This window comes from Macaca thibetana, chromosome 1, assembly GCF_024542745.1.
Source record: "Macaca thibetana thibetana isolate TM-01 chromosome 1, ASM2454274v1, whole genome shotgun sequence".
Classification (NCBI taxonomy): Eukaryota; Metazoa; Chordata; class Mammalia; order Primates; family Cercopithecidae; genus Macaca; species Macaca thibetana.
In genome coordinates, this window is record NC_065578.1 from 52110188 (window position 1) to 52130793 (window position 20606).

General features: G+C 44.1%; 2 protein-coding genes across 6 annotated transcripts in view; one reads left to right on the plus strand and one right to left on the minus strand.

The window, feature by feature from the left end:
• ZYG11A (zyg-11 family member A, cell cycle regulator) overlaps positions 1-10282 on the plus strand; it is a 61322-nt gene extending 51040 nt beyond the window's left edge. For 2 of the 3 annotated variants that reach the window (XM_050803021.1, XM_050803030.1), the window contains 3 exons: positions 1468-1529; positions 2876-2973; positions 8486-10282. In XM_050803021.1, the coding sequence (XP_050658978.1) occupies positions 1468-1529; positions 2876-2973; positions 8486-8661 (336 nt within the window). In that variant the 3' untranslated portion in view covers positions 8662-10282. The remainder of the gene's footprint in view (positions 1-1467; positions 1530-2875; positions 2974-8485) is intronic. The other variant, XM_050803040.1, reaches the window with a different exon arrangement.
• A 1653-nt stretch (positions 10283-11935) lies between these two features.
• Positions 11936-20606, minus strand: part of ECHDC2 (enoyl-CoA hydratase domain containing 2) — a 49795-nt gene continuing 41124 nt past the window's right edge. For 2 of the 3 annotated variants that reach the window (XM_050803277.1, XM_050803267.1), the window contains exons 10-12: positions 14552-14602; positions 13134-13181; positions 11936-12301 (exon numbers count right to left, since the gene is read on the minus strand). In XM_050803277.1, coding sequence (XP_050659234.1) covers positions 12224-12301; positions 13134-13181; positions 14552-14602 — 177 coding nt within the window. In that variant the 3' untranslated portion in view covers positions 11936-12223. The remainder of the gene's footprint in view (positions 12302-13133; positions 13182-14551; positions 14603-20606) is intronic. The other variant, XM_050803284.1, reaches the window with a different exon arrangement.

A 20606-nucleotide genomic window follows, 5' to 3' on the forward strand; every position in this document is an offset into this window, starting at 1 on the left:
GATCTGCCTGCCTCGGCCTCCCAAAGTGCTGGGATTACAGGAGTGAGCCACCACGCCTGGCCAATAAATAAAATTTTAAAAATATATATATAGCCAGCCATGGTGGTGGGCACCTGTAATCCCAGCTACTTTGGAGGGTGAGACAGGATAATTGCTTGAACTCGGGAAGCAGAGGTTGCAGTGAGCCGAGATCGTGCCATCGCACTCAAGCCTGGGCAATAAGAGTGAAATTTCATCTTCCAAAAAAAAAAAAAAAATTATAAGCTTCATTGCCAATAGTCTGAAAGCCTAGTAAAAGAAGAGAGTTGAGGGGCAGGGAATCTCAACATTTAGTATTTAGATTTTAACTCCAGACACATCCCTGTTTTTAGCATGGTGTTCCCACCCTGAATTGTTTATGCGGTTGCCCAGTCCAGATGTTTTTATTAAGGATCATGGAAGAAATCTGGGAGTCCTAATCCTTTGAACCTGTCTTCCTATTTTCTTTTTCTTTCTTTTTTTTTTCCCCAAGATGGAGTCTTGCTCTGTTGCCCAGGCTGCAGTGCAGTGCAGTGGCGCCGTCTCGGCTCACTGCAACCTCCGTCTCCCAGCTTCAAGCGAGTCTCCTGCCTCAGTCTCCCGAGTAGCTGGGATTACAGGCACACGCTACCATACCCTGCTAATTTTTATTTTTTTTAGTAGAGACAGGGTTTCACCATGTTTCCCAGGGCGGTCTCGAACTCCTGACCCCAGGTGGTCTACCCGCCTTGGCCTCCCAAAGTGCTGAGATTACAGGCATGAGCCACCGTGCCCGGCCCAGTCCTCCTATTTTCAACCCGACCTGTAATTTCACTTCAGAAAGTACCTCATATGCCAAATTTTTAAGTCTCTTAGGGGTTCTCTTCAAATTGGTTTGTGTTTTGTTTTGTTTTGAGACAGAGTCTTGCTCTGTCACCCAGGCTGGAGTGCAGTGGTGCGATCTTGGCTGACTGCAAGCTCCGCCCCCGGGGTTCACGCCATTCTCCTGCCTCAGCCTTCCTAGTAACTGGGACTACAGGCACCTGCCACCACGCTCGACTAATTTTTTTTTTTTTTTTAGAAGCGACCTCTACTCCCAAAGTGCTGGGATTACAGGCGTGAGCCACCGCGTCCAGCCTGGTTTGTGTTTTAACCTTTCCAAGTGCTAGGTATTAAATCAGTTACCATTTTTCCATGTGCATCATTCTTTGTTTTACTTTCTGTTAATGGGATTATGGAGGGAGTAGAGGTATAAATGTGTGCTCAGTCCAGTATCTTTAAACAGATGCCCCTTGTTCTTATAGTTTTTCCCACACTGTTAAGATACTCTGTGTATATAATCGTTATGTGATTGATATTTTGCCAAGTAGGTGTATCTAAATTTGTTCAGTCATTCCCAGATTTTGAAAAATTTTGTCGTAAATGGTGAATTATTCAAATCTTGGTTTCTGTCTCTTGTTTTTGGAGTAGCATGCAGCCATCCAGAATTGGCCAAGTTCAAGTTGTAAGATGACAGCATTGGTGACCTATAGGTAATTTCATGATGTTGTGCTTTTCTTTTTCTTTTTTTTTTTTTTTTTTGAGACAGAGTCTCTCTCTGTTCCTCAGGCTGGAGTACAGTGGCGCGATCTTGGCTCACTGGAAGCTCTGCCTCCCGGGTTCACGCCATTCTGCTGCCTCAGCCTCCCAAGTAGCTGAGACTACAGGCATCTGCCACCACGCCTGGCTAATTTTTTGTATTTTTAGTAGAGATGGGATTTCACTATGTTAGCCAGGATGGTCTCAGTCTCCTGACCTCATGATCTGCCCGCCTCGGCCTTCCAAAGTGCTGGGATTACAGGTGTAAGCCACCATGCCTGGCCCAATGTTGTGCTTTTCTTAAAGGCTGTACTCAGTGATACAGTGATGACGTGTTTAGAGTCAGTTAGCCTTATGTTCAAATCCTATTTCTCTGTGATATTGGGAAAGTCATTTCTAGAAAGTCAGTTTTCTTTGTCTGTAAAATGAGGCTGACAGCATGTAAGATTGAGGATGCAGTGAGATATTGAACGTATAAAGTGTCCAGTACAGAATGCAATTTCTTTTTTTTTTTTTTTTTTTTTTGAGACGGGGTCTCGCTCTGTCACCCAGGCTGGAGTGCAGTGGCCGGATCTCAGCTCACTGCAAGCTCCGCCTCCCGGGTTCACGCCATTCTCCTGCCTCAGCCTCCCGAGTAGCTGGGACTACAGGCGCCCGCCACCTCGCCCGGCTAGTTTTTTGTATTTTTTAGTAGAGACGAGGTTTCACTGGGTTAGCCAGGATGGTCTCAATCTCCTGACCTTGTGATCCACCCGTCTCGGCCTCCCAAAGTGCTGGGATTACAGGCTTGAGCCACCGCGCCCAGCCCAGAATGCAATTTCTTAAATAATAGCTTCATTGTATGCTCGGTCACAGGGAGGAGTTGACCCTGTGGGGAAAATGTTGAAAATTCTTTTTTTTTCAACCCTTTGAGGCAGGGTCTTGCTCTGTTGCCCAGGCTGGAGCTGGAATGCAGTGACAGGATCACATCTCAATGCAGCCTTGACTTCCGAGGCTCAAGTGATCCTCCCACTTGAGAATCCTCCCACTTGGCACCACAGGCGTGGACCACCAGGGCCAGCTAATTTTTTAGTTTGTTAGTTTGTTTGTTTGTTTGTTGCCCAGGCTGGTCCTGAATTCCTGAGCTCAAGTGATCCACCTGCCTTGGCCTCCCAAAGTGCTGTGATTACAGGCGTGAGCCACTGTGCCCGGCCATGAAAATTATATACATTATTATATTAATTATATAGTATAAATTATTATATCCCTGAACACTGGCCTGAGTTCTGGATTAACATCTTTGTACTTTTTTTTGTTTCAGATCTCTCAAGACATTTTTCCCACTCCTTGGCAACTTCTCTCAACCAGAGGTTCAGCTCTGGGCACTATGGGCTGTGTGTCATGTCTGCAGTAAAAATCGTATGTATTCAACATGTTCAAAACATAATAGTTTTCCAGCTATTTTTCTGTGTAATGATTAAGTTCAAGGTGGATGTGCAAAAATTGTCTACTTCTGTCCTCTGCATTTAGCTATGTTTAAAAAGAAACTGAAAAAAGATCTTACTAGCTTAAAACAATGCTTCAGAATTAGTAATCTATTTGAGGGTAGATAGCAAGCAAAATAGAAGGTAAAAGTTTGCTCCTACTTGTATTCCCCACAGACAAGCACCGTTAATAATTTGATAATCTCCCAGATACTTTTCTATGTCCATGCTATATTTAGTATGTGCTGTGTATGTGAATAGTTTTTAACAAAATGGGCTCATTCTGTGCATGCTGTCCTATAGCTTGGTCTTTTCACTCAACAGTTTATTGCTGACACTCTTCCTTTAGTAAAACATGGACCTGCCTCTGTGTAATGGTCTATGGGAGATTGGGAGGCCAGAAGTCAGGGGTTATTTCCCAAACACATTAAATATTTTTTGCATGTTTTGCCATTTAAAATCCCTTTTGAGGCCAGGTGAGGTGTCTCCCAAAGTGCTGAGATTACAGCACTTTGGGAGGCCGAGGCAGGAGATCGCTTGAGGCCAGGAGTTTGAGACCAGCTGAGGCAACATAGCAAGACCCCACCTATGTTTTTTACATTAAAAAAAAATTAGCCAGGTATGCGTGGCATGCACCTATAGTCGCAGCTACTCGTGAAGCCAAGGTGGAAGTACCCCTTAAGCTCAGCAGTTCGAGGCTGCAGTGATCTATGAGAGTGCCACTGTACTCTGTCTTAAAAAAATACAATCCCCTTTGAGAATTTCCCGTTGATATCTTTTGTTGAGAATTGGTATACAATTTTTCATTGTATTATAGGAGATATAAGCTATTATTTTATAACAGGAAACCCAAGAAACAACTTTTAGAATTAAAAGTTTAGCTTGTTGACTAGCTGTAAAGCAAGTGTATAAAAACTAATGGTTTTATAATGCCAGCAAAAATCAGAAAATATAATTAAGGGAAAGTATACCACCACTCACATTATTAACAAAAACATAAAATATTTTAAAATGCCTTTAACAAGTAATGAGACATATGCAGAAAACTATGAGATAATTTAAAAGCCTGAAATAATTATAAGAGCATTCCATTTTCTAAGATGGAATGACCTATTAGACATATAGATGTCATTTATTTTCAGTTTATTAATGTAATATAATTCAAATGAATAGGTAGGAGATGGAGGATCTGAAAATTATTCTAAAGTTTATCTGACAGAATCAACAGGAAAGAACAAAGAAAAATGTATGTTTGTTTGTTTCTGAGACAGAATTTCACTCTTGTTGCCCAGGCTGGAGTGCAGTGGTGCTATCTTGGCTCACTGCAACCTCTGCCTCCTGGGTTGAAGCAATTCTCCTGCCTCAGCCTCTCGAGTAGAGCTGGGATAACAGGTGCCTACCACCACACCTGGCTAATTTTTATATTTTTGTTAGAGATGGAGTTTCACCATGTTCGCCAGGCTGGTCTCAAACTCCAGACCTCAGGTGATCTGCCCGCCTCGGCCTCCCAAAGTGTTGGAATTACAGGCGTGAGCCACCGTGCCTGGCCAGAAAAATGTTTTTTATGGGCTCAGCCTGGTGGCTTGCACTTGTAATCCCAGCACTTTGGGAGGCCAAGACAGGAGGATCACTTGTGCAGGAGTTCAAGGCCACAGTAAGCCATGATCATGCAACTGCCTACTTCCAGCCTGGGGAACAGAGCAAGACTCCTGTCTCTAAGATAAGAAAGAAGGAAAGAAATGTGGTTTTTAGGAGCTTGCCTGTAGACTTCTCTTAACATTGTAAAATGGTGCCATGAGTGGTTCTGACATATGAATAGATAGCAGATGACTGGATCAGAATAGCCCTGAAACAGACTCAGACAGTTATAACAGGAGAAACTAACTACAACTGGAATTCAGTTGAGTACTTATTATGTGCCAGGCAATGTTGTAAGCACTTCATGAATAAATCATTTAATCTTCACAACAATTAGAAGGGTAAGAATCTTATTTTATTTTTAAAATTTATTTTATTTTATTTTATTTTCATTTTATTTATTTTATTTTTGAGACAGGGTCTCACTTCATTGCCCAGGCTGAAGTGCAATGGCTTGATCACAGCTCACTGCAGTCTCAGCTCAGGTGATGCTGTCACCTCAGCCTCCCAAATAGCTGGGACTACGGGTGTACACCACCATGCCTGGGGTTCTCCCCCAAAACAGCAACCCTTACGGTATTTTTATCAGCATCATGTTAGAGTTATAAGTCAACCTAAAGAGAATTCCCATCTCTATGACAAATGAGTATTTCTTTAGAAAAATGTACTGCACTCCAGCCTGGGCGACATAGCGAGACTCTGTCTCAAAAAAAAAAAAAAAAAAAAAAAAAAAAAGAAAAATGTATTTAGTTTTTTTTTCTTTTAAATTAAAAAAAAAAAAAAAACCACTTCAAAACAAAAAGTGACAGGGTCTTACTATGTTGCACTGGCTGGTTGTGAACTCCTGGGCTTGAGTGATCCTCCTACCTCAGCCTCCCAAAGTGCTGGGATTATAGGCATGAGCCACCACGTCCAGCCACAAATGAGTATTTCTGTCCAAGAACATGACTAATCAATATATTTCATTTCTACCTTGTTTTCATATCCTTAAAGATAGTTTAGCTGTTACTGTTTTACAGTCAAGGCTTATTTCAATTTGCTAAATACAATTTTCTTTTTTTTTTTGAGGTGGAGTCTTGCTCTGTCACCCAGGCTGGAGTGCAGTGGCGCAATCTCAGCTCACTGCAAGCTCTGCCTCCTGGGTTCACGCCATTCTCCTGCCTCAGCCTCCTGAGTAGCTGGGACTACAGGTGCCCACCACCATGCCTGGCTAAATTGTTTTGTATTTTTAGTAGAGGTGGGGTTTCACCGTGTTAGCCAGGATGGTCTCTGTCTCCTGACCTCATGATCCGCCCACCTCAGCCTCCCAAAGTGCTTGGATTACAGGCATGAGCCACCACGCCTGGCCTCAATTTGCTAAATACCATTTTCTTTGCTCATCCTGCTTTCTTTTTTTTTTTTTTAACCCCCACCACTCGTTTTCTGGATTCAGATTTCGATGGTGTATTACTGACAAAATCTGTCACCCCACCCCTATTCTTACTCTTAAATAATAATATAACTGGGTGTAGAATTCCAGATAGTTACTTTATTTTAGCATTTGGGAGAAAAAATATTTTTAGTTTTCTTTTTTTTTTTTTGAGACAGAGTCTCTGTCGCCCAGACTGGAGTGCAATGGTGGGATCTCTGCCTCACATGTTCAAGGGATTCTCCTGCCTCAGCCTCTTGAGTAGCTGGGACTACAGGCATGCACCACCACACCCAGCTAATTTTTTATTTTTTTTAGTAGAGACGGGGTTTCACCATGTTGGCCATTCTGGGTCTCAAACTCCTGACCTCAGATGTTCGCCTCAGCCTCCCAGAGTGCTGGGATTACAGGCATGAGCCATGACGCCTGGCCATTTTTATTATTTTCTATTGCTGTTGGGGTCTACTGTCAGCCTAATTATCATTTCTTGATAGGTAATTTTTTTTTCTTTCTTCTTTTTTTTAAACAGGGTCTCACTCTATTGCCCAGGCTGGAATGCAGTGGCACAGTCACAGCTCACTGCAGCTTCAACCTCCTGGGCTCAGGTGACTCTCCCACTTCAGCCTCCTGAATAGCTGGGACTATGTAGCATCACACCCAGCTAATTTTTTTATTTTTTTGTACAGACATGGTCTCACTACATTGCCTTGATCCTCCTGCCCAGGCATCCTAAAGCACTGGGATTACAGGAATGAACCACTATGTCTGGCCTATTTCTCTTTAACTGGGTCTAAATCTTTTTCTTTTATTTATTTATTTATTTTTTGAGACAGAGTTCCGCTCTTGTTGCCCAGGCTGGAGTGTAGTGGCATGGTCTCAGCTCACTGCAACCTCTGCCTCCTGGGTTCAAGTGACTCTCCTGCCTCAGCCTCCTGAGTAGCTGGGATTACAGAGGCCCACCACTATCCCCGTCTACTTTTTTGTATTTTTAGTAGAGACGGGGCTTCACCATGTCGGCTAGGCTGGTCTCAAACTCCTGACCTCAGGCGATTCACCCACCTCAGCCTCCCAAAGTGCTGGGATTACAGGCGTGAGCCACTGCACCCGGCCAACTGGGTCTGAATCTGCTCTTGGACTAAGTCTTTAATTTCAGTGATACATTTTTAAATGTCTGAATGTTTTATTTGCTTCTTTTTCAGATATTCCTGTTTTTTTCTTCTTTAAAAGTAATTATTTTGTAGTCTTTATCTGATCTTATTATGTGTGTTATGTTGAGTGGGGGCAGTTTTGGATTGTGAAGTCAACTTTATCAGGGCTTGTTTTTCTGAGAATTCATTTTAGACTGGATTGGCGTGTCCCTGTGGCAGTTTTGTATTCGCTTCTGTGAAGTGCTCCAGAGGTTTCCCTAGGCTTGTGCTAGATTTTTTATATTAATTTCTCAGCAGCATTCAGGTAGTGTAAATTCAAACCTTATTACCCACTTGGGATTGTGATCATGAGAAGATTTCTCCTCTCCTACTCTCGTATACCCCTACAGCCCCATCTAGGACACAGATGCTTCAGTATCTTATCCCTTCTCTTATCTAGCCCTTTGTGGGTCTACTTTTATGTATGGATTTTGCCTCCAACTCTGCAAGCTGAAATTTAAATGCCTTGATTACTAAGACCACCAGTTTCTTTCTGCCGCAGGCTTAGCTGCAGGTTAGCTTACACTAGCTGAAGTGCTCTTTGTTTCCAGCTCCTGGAACATTCCTTTAGTTTGTACATTCATCTATGCATTAAAACATTTATGAATTATATTTTATTTAACATCTGGTGTTTTCAACATCATTTAACTAGGATTAAAGATGTTTGGGCCAGGCGCAGTGGCTCACGCCTGTAATCCCAACATTTTGGGAGGCCGAGGTGGGTGGATCACCTGAGGTCAGGAGTTAAACACCAGCCTGACTAACATGGTGAAACTCATCTCTATCAAAAATACAAAAAAAATTAGCCAGGTGTGGTGGCGCATGCCTATAATCTCAGCTACTTGGGAGGCTGAGGCAGGAGAATTGCTTGAGCCTGGGAGGTGGAGGTTGCAGTGAACTGAGATTGCGCCACTACACTCCAGCCTGGGCAACAAGAGTAAAACTCTGTCTCAAAAAAAAAAAAAAAAAATGCTTGAAGATAGAGTTTTCTGGAAGCAAACATACCAAAATGAGCAACTCTTATCTCATACAAACCAAGCATTATTTAAGTTTTGACGTACTGCTTTAGAATTGATTGACTCATTTTATCTGTTAATTCCTAGACCAAAGCATTTAAACCTTTGTATTCTTTCTTCAGCAAGGTGAATGTGGTGACATGGGAATATTTAAAATGCCAGTTGTCCATGGAGTGTCTCTGCTTGATTTTCTTTCAGCCAGCAAATACTGCAAAATGTTAGTTGAAGAAGAAGGATTGCAGCTTTTGTGTGATATCCAGGAGCACAGTGAGGCAGCTCCCCAAGCACAGCAGATTGCAGCCTCCATTCTGAACGGCTTCAGAATGCATTTCATGAATTATCAGAGGCCCACTCTGTGTCAAATGCCCTTCTGAACCTAAGGGACTAAGAGGTCTGCACTCTTCCTCAGTGTCCGGTGTTCTGCCCTGGCAGTAATTGCACATCAGCTGTCATTGGAGTTTGTGAGTTGGCTGTCTCATTGGCCTTTGATTGTTGAATTTATATATGTTACAAAAGGTTGGATTTGTATGATAGCCATAATCCCAAGTCAGGTTGGACTCACTCTGCAGCCTTTCAGCAGCAATTTTGAAGACTCAAACTGTGGACTCTGGGAAGACCTGGGAGCTTGTGTTGGAACAGCTATGCCAGTTACTTTTCTCTAGCCCTGGACAATTTTTTCACTTTGGGAGCTTGTCATGGGAGCAGGACCTGTTCCCCTAGAAGAGAAAAGAAAGACCTACAGGGAGACTTTGATATTTATATTAAATTTCCTTAGTTGTTATCGTCATGTGAAGCTATGAGAAAAGCGTGGGAAGCATATGCTTGACAATGTGGTGTTTAGAAGGCAGAACCCCTGTTGGAGAGGGGGAAAAAGAATTTATTTATTTATTTATCTGTGGCCGGGTGTGGTGGCTCACGCCTGTAATCCCAGCACTTTGGGAGGCCTAGGCGGGTGGATTGTCTGACTTCAGGAGTTCAAGATCAGCCTTGCCAACATAGCGAAACTCCGTCTCTACCAAAAAATACAAAAACTAGCTGGGCGTGGTGGTGTGCACCTTTACTCCTAGCTACTTGGAGGCTGAGGTGGGAAGACTACTTGAGCCCAGGAGGCAGAGGTTGCAGTAAGCCGAGATTGCACCACTGCACTCCATCCTGGATGACAGAGTGAGACCTCATGTCAAAAGAATAGAGGGGTGGAGGAAAGAGAAATATATTCTTTTACTTTTTTGTGTGTGTGTGTGACGGAGTCTCACTGTGTCGCCCGGGCTGGAGTGCAGTGGTTCTATCTCGGCTCACTACAACCTCCGCCTCCCAGGTTCCAGCAATTTTCCTGCCTCAGCCTCCTGAGTAGCTGGGACTACAGGCACATGCCATCACGTCCAGCTAATTTTTACATTTTTTAGTAGAGACGGGGTTTCACCGTATTCGTCAGGCTGGTCTCGAACTCCTGACCTCATGATCTGCCCTTCTTGGCTTCCCCAAGTGCTGGGATTACAGGTGTGAGTCACTGCACCTGGCCTTTTTTTTTTTTTTTTTTTTTTTTTCCCACAATTTTGGGTGTCTATCTTTGGCATGTTTCCTGTTATGTGAACATGACATGCTGTGTATGTGAGTGAGCTTGTAGGGCATGGTGGGACTTCCGCATTTGCAGGCAGTGTTTAGATGAAAGATTGTATGTAATGATAAATCTGAATCCCTCCATTTTATTTGGGTGGGACCATGACCAAAACTGGCAGAAGAGGAAAGGCCAGAAAGAGACTTTGCCAAAGAGTTCACCGAGTTTTCTTACCCAGCATGAAGCTTTTCTGAAACCAGCTTCAACTACAGTATAAACTGTATCAGAAGCTTGTTTCACAAGCCCTGCGGAGCTGCTTTGAGGAATAGAGTGTGAATTCCTTCCTCGCCTTATTGTTGACTGTTAATGAACATGTTTTGTCATTTATCTGTTTAAGTTTTTCAGAAAATAAAAGTAAGGTTTTGTTGATTAGCACATTTTAAGACTAGATTTTTGTGCTTTTAGCTGGCTTGGTTCAGATTCTTAACTAGAGTACCATGTACTCTAGTTCCTCAAATGAGGAAGAAGCTTATTCTTATTCTAAACCATGTTCCAAACTATTACCAGAGTCCAACCAGATAAGCAGAATTTGTAACCTTACTTCCTTCCATAGTCCTTAAACTGTACTGTATTTTTTCACACTCTTGCATGATTCCAAAAGGGTATCTTCCTGACCTGGGTTCCAGCACTTCAGAACATTGTTATCAGATGCTAGCTTATGCTGATGTGAGGATGTGTTATGGGAACCAGTGTGTTAAGTCCAATTCTGTACAAGACATCCCTTCAAGTTCTGTGTCATTCACAACAATCCTCATGGGTAGGTGAGTTTTATTTTCCTCACTTAACAGATGAGAAAAAGGAAGTTCAGTAAGGTGGTGAGTTTCCTGGGTTGTCATAGCTGGTGTGGTTTGTGCTGACTGTAAAGGCCTGGGCTCTCCTGTGTTACTCTTCCTTCCAGGATGCAAGCATAACCCTGGGAGCACATTTGTATTTTGCAGAAATCGGCAATGTTATTTACATTGTATCCATGCCCATGGTTTAGTGACTCTAGGCCAGGCCCAGGCTCAGCTTAGCCAGAGCTCAGATCCAGTTGGAGGATGACTGCAAGGCCATAGCTTAAGATGTAGCCTTGGTACCAGAGGAGGGAGGGGTACTGGGACCAGTATGGTTATGTATCAGCCTGCTCTTGGTTTTCTAAGTGTATCAACCTCTTCCTCACCTTTGCTCATGCTGTGTCAAACTTTCTCTTCTGTCCTTGAAATGTTCCTTAATCCTTCAGGCTTCAATTCCAGTGTTACTTGCCCATTTCCTGATCCTCCCTTCTTTCCATTAGAGTTAGTTGCCCCCTTCTTCTCAGTGCTCCTAACTGCTATGAAAGAGTCTCCTGGAGGCTAGGTGTAGTGGCACACACCTGTAATCCCAGCACTTTTGGAGGCCTAGGTGGGTGAATTGCTTGAGCCTAGTAGTTCAAGACCAGCCTGGGTGACATGGCGAAATCCTGTCTCTACAAAAAATACAAAAATTAGCTGGGCATGGTGGTATACGCCTATAGTCCCAGCTACTCCAGAGGCTGAGGTGGGAGGATCACTTGAGCCTGGGAAGTGGAGGCTTCAGTGAGCTGAGATCACACCACTGCGCTCCAGCCTGGATCCTGGGTGGCAGAGTGAGACCCTGTCTCAAAAAATAAAAAGATTTTTCTGCCACCCTATAGTTTACAAAGGGTTTCACAGTGATGATTTCATTTGGTTCTCACAAAAACACTGTAAGTTAACAATTAAAATGTATTTATTGACTATGAAGTGTTTTTATTTTGCTAAATCTTCACAAGTTTTGTTTTGTGGGTGAGGAAGCTGAGGCCCCGAGCGTTTAAACAATTTGTCCGAGGTTATACAGCAAGTAACTGGCAGAGACTGGGATCTGCAGTTTGACTCCTGACACATGTTCAACCAATGTCAGAGTTTATTTATTACCTCTGTTGTCCACAGGAAGAAACTAGGGGTACCTTAAAATCTTTTGACAGCTCTAGTGAGTGAGTGCCTGATAACTGAGAGAGGTCAGGGGCTGAGAGCCAATGAAACCAAGACTCAGAGAGATCTAATTTAATTCTTTATCATTCAAGTAGAGAGACAGGCATTTTCCAAAGCAAACCCAACTCTCGTGATTATTTCTAGCCAGGGTGAAGCTAAGGAAGGCAGCAGTAGGTGGTAGGATCAGCACCTTGGTTCTAGGCATCACGCCAGTCATTTGATCTCCATCATCATCCTTGTGAAGAAACGGAAGCCTGGAGAGGTGAAATAATGAAGGCAGTCCGGCCACAAATCTTCCTTCTGGATCCTGCTCTTCAGGGCATGCATCTCCCAAGCTGAAGGTTAAAGTGGGGGTCATTCACCAACAAATGTGGGGGGCCGCTTCTCCCTGAAGGCTGCCATGCCCTCTAGCCGGTCCCGGGTTGGAATGTTCTGCAACAAGGTACAAAATACTAGTTTTGGGGGAGCAGGGCCAGAGGCCCAGAAAGAGTTGCTTAAGCTTGTCCAGCCCATGACAAAGCCAGGGTCCGAGTGTTTCCATTGTCTCTGGACTCTGGTCTTGAGGCATGCAAAGGTGTAAGCCTCCGTGGCTGCTTTGTCTCCTGGGGAAGACAGGCCAGCCTTTGTATCTCTGCGGCCCATCGGCATTAGCCTCCCCTCGCACACTGCTTTCATGCTTTCATGCCTCCAGAGAGCTCACTGCCTTCTGCAGTGTCTGACGTGAGGCTGCTCAGTAGAGAAGAAAAATTCTTTACAGTAAGAAATCTGGCTTTGAATCCAGGTTCACACTAGTTTCTCCAAGTCCCAGCACCCCTTAGGAGTATTTTGGGTATCTGTTAACCTGGAGATTAGCATTTTTTACTCACCCATGAGTAAGAGATTTAAGAGGTCAGTCCCAAGTGTACACCCTTACATTGAACACAGCTTGCAGGCTACAACCAAGCCCTTGACCTCCCAACTCCAGCCTGGCCTTTACAGTGGCAACTGATACAGAGGCAAAAGAAGTGCTTCTTCCTCTTAAGGACCTGTGTTCTGTGATTCTCGGCATTAAGTGGGCAGGATATACCCCAATACATTAGATGGTTGAGGGAAAAGTCCCAGAGAGAAGCACTGTGGCTCTCCTCAAGCCACTCCAGGTGACTTATGCGGGAGGATGGATGCGGTCAGACTGTGTTGAGAGGAACCTTCTAAATTGGTCATGTATTATACAAAGTCCCTCCAGCCTGGCCCAGCCTATGTTAACAAGCAGGCATGGGCTACATACCTGGGCATAGCACATCCCTTCAATGGCCATCCCAGATGCAATGTCCACCTGCAAGAAAGAAGTGCTCCCTGGATTGGTCTGACCTTGTCCATCTTCACCCACACTGGAAGCCAGCCCACCCTGTTACCTACAGACATCTCTATGTGAGCAGAGATAGCTATGAGAAGGAATTCCCTTCCTAGAGAAGGAACACCATAACTATGACAAAACAGTGCTGGGAGAAACCAGACAGACTGAGACATTTTGCCAGAGGAGTTCAGTGTTCCTCCTTCCCATCTGGCTGCCTCACCACGCTTCCTGTCACCCCTGTTAATTCCTGGACCTTTATGACCTCGCCCCTGGCAATTGCTCCAGCCTCTAGGGCTCACTGACTGGCACTTAAAAGCCTCATTCTAAGAGAAGTACCGTGTGCGTGAACTTAATTTTCACAGCAAGGGTTAGTGTCCCTATTCTACAGCTGAGAAACCTGAGGCATAGAAAGGTGAAATAGTTTGTTGAAGTTCACAACAGTATGTGGAAGAGCAGGTCTTTGAACCCAGACAGCCCAGTGCCAGTGCTTCGAACTTGCACACAGTCCTCTTCCCTCACTCTCATCTGGTCGAGCTGCTTGCTTATCCTCCTCTGTGCCTTTGCTCATACTTTTCCTCTGGAATTCTTATCCTTCCCACAGTCCAACTGTAGAAAATATTCTTTAACCCAGCACTGCCCAGTATGGTAGCCACTAGCCACATGTGGCTGTCAAGCACTTGAACTGTGATTAGTGGGAAGGAGAAATTGAGCATTTTACTTTTAATTTAAAAGCCACACGTGGCTATCATAATGGACCACAAAGCTCTAACCTCTCTGGGGGTGTCAGCATGGTGCCATTATCCTAGATTTGTGTCTGTAGCTGCCCCCTCCCATCTTGGGGGCAGTGACCATGTTTAACTCATCTATCTGTATCCCAATTGCCAGCTTTGGTCTGGATTCAGTATGTGATGAGTGAATGGATGGGTGAGTTGAGGTGGGCAGATGGATCAGCCACACCCAAGGCATCACCCCAAGCCCTGCCCTGAGGCCACGTTACTGACTGCCAGCACAAACCTTGCCGCATGGACTGGGAACCACACGGACCCGGGTTCTTCCTACTCACTTCCTCTGAGACCTTGGGCAAGTCATTTACCCCTTCTGAACCTCAATCTCCTCCTCTCTCCAGGGGAGAAAGATGAGGATAGAATGTAAACAATAATATCATCTGGCCAAACTTCCAGTTTGCAGATGGTTAAACTGGGGTAGAGAGTGAGGTCAAAGTCTGTTAGAAGAGTCCACTTCCTGAGTTCTTTCCAGCTGTGCTGTCAGTCTGTCTGAGCTCTGAAAGCACTGCGTCCCAGCCATGACCAACTTCAGTGGCCCCAAGTCCCAACCCAAAACGCTCTCACCTCCATTCCTCGGTCAATGGCTACTTTGCCCAGCCGCACAGCAATGGGGGCCTGGGGAAAAGCAAAGTCTTGGTTGAGGAGGGGCTCAAGGCTGATAGTTGCAGGTCTGAGGTGCACAGCTTTGTTTTGAAGGAGGGAGGCAGATGTCCGGGTCTAGTTCCAGCCATTCTACTGACACGTAGTTTCTTTAGCGTTAGTCCTATAACCTGTTAGCTGAGGTTCTTTTTCCATCATGAAATAAGCCAGCCTTGACCCTGAACACCTGGGTTTCAGGTGTCCTTCCAACATGCACAACATAACTAGTTTATAAAGTGCTTTCCTCCCCACGGACTCATCTAATGGTGCTACCCACACTTCCAGCTGGTGTCATCACTGATCACCCATTTTACAGCTGGGAGATTGCAGTGCAGGGAAGTGAAGCACTTGGCTGTGTTTATCCAATCATTGGTGAGACTTGGATTGGACTCCCAGCCAGCTTTCCCACTTCCTCAACCTCATTTCAGCAAATGCCAGCCTCTGTGGTAAGCAGGTTTTACGCCAGCAGAGTGAAACAAAGTCAGGGTTAGGAGCTTGGGCTTTCCAGTCGACAGGGCTGAGTTGAAATCCTGATCTGCTGGGCGGTGCAGGGGTGGGGGTGGGTGCATTTTAATACAGCCACAGAGAAGCAACAGTGTCTGCTTTGTCACTGGCCTTGGTTCCACACCAGCCCTAGCACTCCAGTCTCAGCCCCACTTCCAGGCAAGGAGGAATTACCCCTTACATCATATTATTTGAAGTGTTTAAAACTTGCTCAGGAAAAGTCAATTTTTAAAGTATATTAGCATAAAAACTATAAATGAAAAAGCTAGCTACATAAAAATGAAGAACTTCCAATTGGGAAAAACACCGTGAATGAAAGACAAAAGTAAAAAACTGGGAAAAACGGCTGGGTGCGGTGGCTCACGCCTGTAATCCCAACACTTTCGGAGGCCAAGGCGGGTGGATCACTTGAGGTCAGGAGTTTGAGACCAGCCTGGCCAACATGGCGAAACCCCATGTCTAATAAAAATACAAAAATTAGCCGGGTATAGTGGTGGGCCCCTGTAATCCCAGCTATATGGGAGGCTGAGGCGGGATGCTTAAACCCACGAGGCAGAGGCTGCAGTGAGCTGAGATTGGGCCACTGCACTTCAGCATGGGTGACAGAGTGAGACTCTGTCTAGAAAAAAAAAAAAAAACTGGGAAAAAGAATTATAATGCTTATGACAGATGAATGTCCTTGATTTACAAACATGTTAGTATAAAGTAACTTTTAAACCATTTACAAAAGCGTATGTAAAGGTCCTTCACCGGAAAAGAAATATGAACATGAAGGATGTCCAGCAGCTACATGCTTGAACGGCAAAACAGTGAGGTACTGTGCCCTTTCACCTCAGACCAGCAAATACTAAAATAGCAATAGGCCTACTACTGCCGAGACTGGGGAAACCAGTATTTACATACATTATTGATAGAAAAGTAAAAGAGTATGCCTCAGGAGAGCAATTTGGCAAAAACTGGAAAAATGCTGGTGTGCATGCTCTCTCAGAGCTGTGGCTCCTGTAGGCACTTTTATATTAACTCCACCTGTCTTGTGGTAGCAAAAAGATAGGAACAACAGAAAGGTTTAGTGTTGGGGTACTGGTTAAATGTACCCTAAAAAAGGGTAGGGAAGAATAGAAAACAAAACCTTTGTTTCGTTTTATTTATTTATTTATTTTTTATTATTATTTTTTTGGAGACGGAGTCTGGCTCTGTGGCCCAGGCTGGAGTGCAGTGGCCGGATCTCAGCTCACTGCAAGCTCCGCCTCCCGGGTTTAGCCATTCTCCTGCCTCAGCCTCCCAAGTAGCTGGGACTACAGACTCCCGCCACCTCGCCCGGCTAGATTTTTGTATTTTTTAGTAGAGACGGGGTTTCACCATGTTAGCCAGGATGGTCTCGATCTCCTGACCTCGTGATCTGCCCGTCTCGGCCTCCCAAAGTGCTGGGATTACAGGCTTGAGCCACCGCGCCCGGCTGTTTTGTTTTATAAATGAAGGTTTATAAATGTTTTGTTATATAAAATGAAGGTTTTGTTTTCTATTCTTCCATGTGTGAATTCTTTACTATGCATATTTAAAATTTGTTAGAACCAGATTAGCCTCGAAAGATATTTCTTGTCCTCTAAGTCATTAAAAGGAATTAATTTAAATATGTAAGCATATGTGCATAATACACGTCCTTCCATATGCAATGGAAATTTCTGGAAGAGTATGGAAGCTTAATAGTGATGATCTGGGGGGAGAGAGGGATTGGGGAATGAAGGGCTGTTTGGGTTGGCTTGTGACTGAAGGGTTACTGGGATGTGGGACTTCCACTTTTAAAACTGGGAAAGCCACAGGTAAACCAGGACTAGCTGGTCGTCTTGCCTTTGATTTTTACCTTATGCCCTTCTTACTCCTCTGTTCTTTTAGATTTGCTTGCCATATGAATGATTATTTAGGTAACTACCCAATAAAGTAATCTTAGCCAGGTGCTGTGGCTCACGCCTGTAATCACAGGGCTTTGAGAGGCTGAGGCAGAGGATTGCTCGAGCCCAAAGAGTTTGAGACCAGCCTGGGCATCACCGTGAGATCCCATCTCTACAAAAAATAAAAAATTAGCTGGGCGTGGTGACTTGCACCTGTAGTCTCAGCTACTCAGGAGGCTTAGGTGGAAGGATCACTTGAGCCTGGGAGGTCAATGCTCCAGTGAGCTGTGATCATGCCACTGTGCTCCAGCCTGGGCAAAAAAAAAAAAAAAAAAGTACCCTTTAATTAAAGAAAGTTAAAAATAGTATGTACATATGTTTGTGAGTGAAAACAGCCAAATTCTAGCCAAGTCAGTAGCTTGCACCTGTAGTCCCAGCTATTCAGAGGCTGAGGTGGAAGGATGGCTCGAGCCCAGGGCTTCAAGGCTGCAGTGAGCTATGATCGTGCCACTGCACTCCAGCCTGGGCAACAGAGCAAGATCCTGTCTCTAAAAAGAAAATTAAAAAACACAGCCGAATCCATTTCTCAAAGTGTAATGTGTATTTACTATTTAAGAAAGAAATCTGATGCAAACTGAGGATATTGACAGTTTTTTTCTGGGCTGAGAAAACTCTGGAACCATTTGCTACCCTATCAGAGTGATTTGTCCACTAGATGGTGGCCATCTACACTATCCCTGGCTCCCACCTATCTGGGAACCTTTATTCTGAGCACCCACTAACATAGGTGGAAATTGAAGTTTCGTTTTTCAGGTTGACCCAGAAGGTCTCAACTGTGGGATTACTCACGCCAGGACTTGTTTTTGGTAGACTGGTGTTTTGGTATACAAAGCTACTTTTAAGTACTGAAAATATCAGTAATTATATAGTACCATTATTTCAGTATATTTGGAAATCTGAATTGTTTTGTGATTGTTATTTAGTTAATGCAAAAAGACAAACCCTATAGTCTACAGGTCTAGGTGTGAAAGCTGCAATCAGCCATTCCCTTGAGTGACCCAGAGTTCTGTATTAGTTCAGAGACTTTCTAACCAAGTGTAATAGAAACCTGACAGCATTAATATTGTCTAGGCAACAGCATCAGACTCTTCATTTATATATGATGAAACTTAAAAAAAAAAAGACAAATGCTTTCAAAAAGCTATAGTCCCTGACCCCCAAATTAAAGAAGATCTGTTTTAAGAAGTATTAGGATTATTTACATTTAAGAGACAGGAAAGAAAGGATTTTTGTTCAAAATTATACTATTTTATTTTATTAACAATCTTGCTCTGTCAATTGGGCTGGAGTGCAGTGGTACGATCTCGGCTCACTGCAACCTTCACCTGCCGGACTCAAGTGATTCTCATGCCTCAGCCTCCTGAGTAGCTGTAATTAACAGGCATGAGCCATCTTGCCCAGCTAAATTTTATAATTTTAGTAAAGACGGGGTTTTGCCATGTTGGCCAGGCTGGTCTCAAACTCCTGGCATCAAGTGACCCGCCTGTCTTGACCTCCTAAAGTGCTGGGATTACAGCAATGAGCCACTGTGCCCAGCTTCTTTTCTTTTTTAATACAAGTGAGGTCTCACTATGTTGCCCAGGCTGGTCTAGAACCCCTGGTCTCAAGCAATCCTCCTGCCTCAACCTCCCAAAGTGCTGGGATTATAGGCTTGAGCCACCATGCCAAGCCAAAATGGTTACTTTTGTATGATTAATTCAATATACATCAATATTAAAATGATGTATGGTTAACTTTGTTTTGTGATATGTTTGTAAATGTTTATATTTGAAATGCATTAAATATTTAGTTTCAGTTTTTAAAATTTTGTACATATTTTACTTTTTTTTTTTTTTTTATTCTGAGACAGAGTCTCACTTTGTCGCCCAGGCTAGGGTGCAGTGGCACGATCTCAGCTCACTGTAACCTCCGCCTCCTGAGTTCAAGTGATTCTCCTGTCTCAGCCTCCCAAATAGCTGGGACTACAGGCACATGCCACCATGCCCGGCTAATTTTTGTATTTTTAGTAGAGACGGGGTTTCACCATGTTGGCCAGGCTGGTCTCGAACTCCTGACCTCAGGTGATCCACCTGCCTCAGCCTCCCAAAGTGTTGGGATTACAGGGTGAGCTACCACACCTAGCTTACTCTCTTAAAATACCTTTTTTATATTGCATTCTGTATTGTGCAAAATAAATGCCAAAATACCAGTGTTGTTTTTTTTCTAATACTGCAATCACTCTTTGTGATCTTGATGAGCAACTCACTGAACTTTTATGGGTTTTCTCACAAATAAAATGGGGATAATCAACTCAACTGGATTGTTCTAAGAGTTGAGACACTGTATTAAGGCACCTAGCATTGTAGGCTAAGACAAATTTATTATAAATTAGTCTAACCTAGCTCCATTTCAGCCACTTTTAATCTTTTTTTTTTTTTTTTTTGAGACGGAGTCTCGCTCTGCCGCCCAGGCTGGAGTGCAGTGGCCGGATCTCAGCTCACTGCAAGCTCCGCCTCCCGGGTTTAGCTATTCTCCTGCCTCAGCCTCCCAAGTAGCTGGGACTACAGGCGCCGCCACCTCGCCCGGCTAGTTTTTTGTATTTTTAAAGTAGAGACGGGGTTTCACCGTGTCAGCCAGGATGGTCTCGATCTCCTGACCTCGTGATCCGCCCGTCTCGGCCTCCCAAAGTGCTGGGATTACAGGCTTGAGCCACCGCGCCCGGCCCACTTTTAATCTTTATGGAAATTTGGGATTTCCTCTACTCAACCCCCTCTATCCTGGGTCCCCTTAGAGTTGGGAGAAGCCAGCAGACCCTCACAGGGCCTTGGAGACCCCAGCCAGCCAGATCCCAGATATCCCTGCTGAGGGCTTTGGGCCCTCAGCTGGTAGGGTTGTGCCTGGGCAGAGCCTAACCTGCTCCCTAGTACCTTTTTGGGGTACCATGCTGAGAGGTTATTATTTGAGGATTTTTTAATTTTTTTCTTTTATTTCAATAGATTTTAGGGAACAGGTGGCTTTTGGTTACATGGATAAGTTCTTTAGTGGTATTTCTAAGATTTTGGTACACTGTACCCAATGTGTAGTCTTTTATCCCTCACCCCCTCCCATGCTATTTGAGGATTTCTTTAATGAAGGTGTTTTTTTGGTTTTTTTTTTGCTTTTTGTTTGTTTTTAGCAATGGGATTTCACTTTGTTGGCCAGGCTGGAAGTGCAGTGGTATGATCAGCTTACACAGAGCTGCAGTAGCAGCTTTAAATTCATGGGTGCAAGCAATGCTTTTTCCCAAATAACTGGTATTACAGGCTCAAACTACCACATCTGGCTAAAAAATGAATCCTGGCCAGGCACGGTGGTTCATGCTTGTAATTCTAACACTTTGGGAGGCTGAGGCGGGAGGATCACTTGAGTCCAGGAGTTTAAAACTGCAGTGAGCCATGATTGCACCTCTGCACTCCAGCCTCGATGACAGAGTGAGACCCTGTCTCTTCAAAAAAAAAAAAAAGCTTAATACATGTCCAGCATGTTGTATTTCAAGAATATCTCCAGCA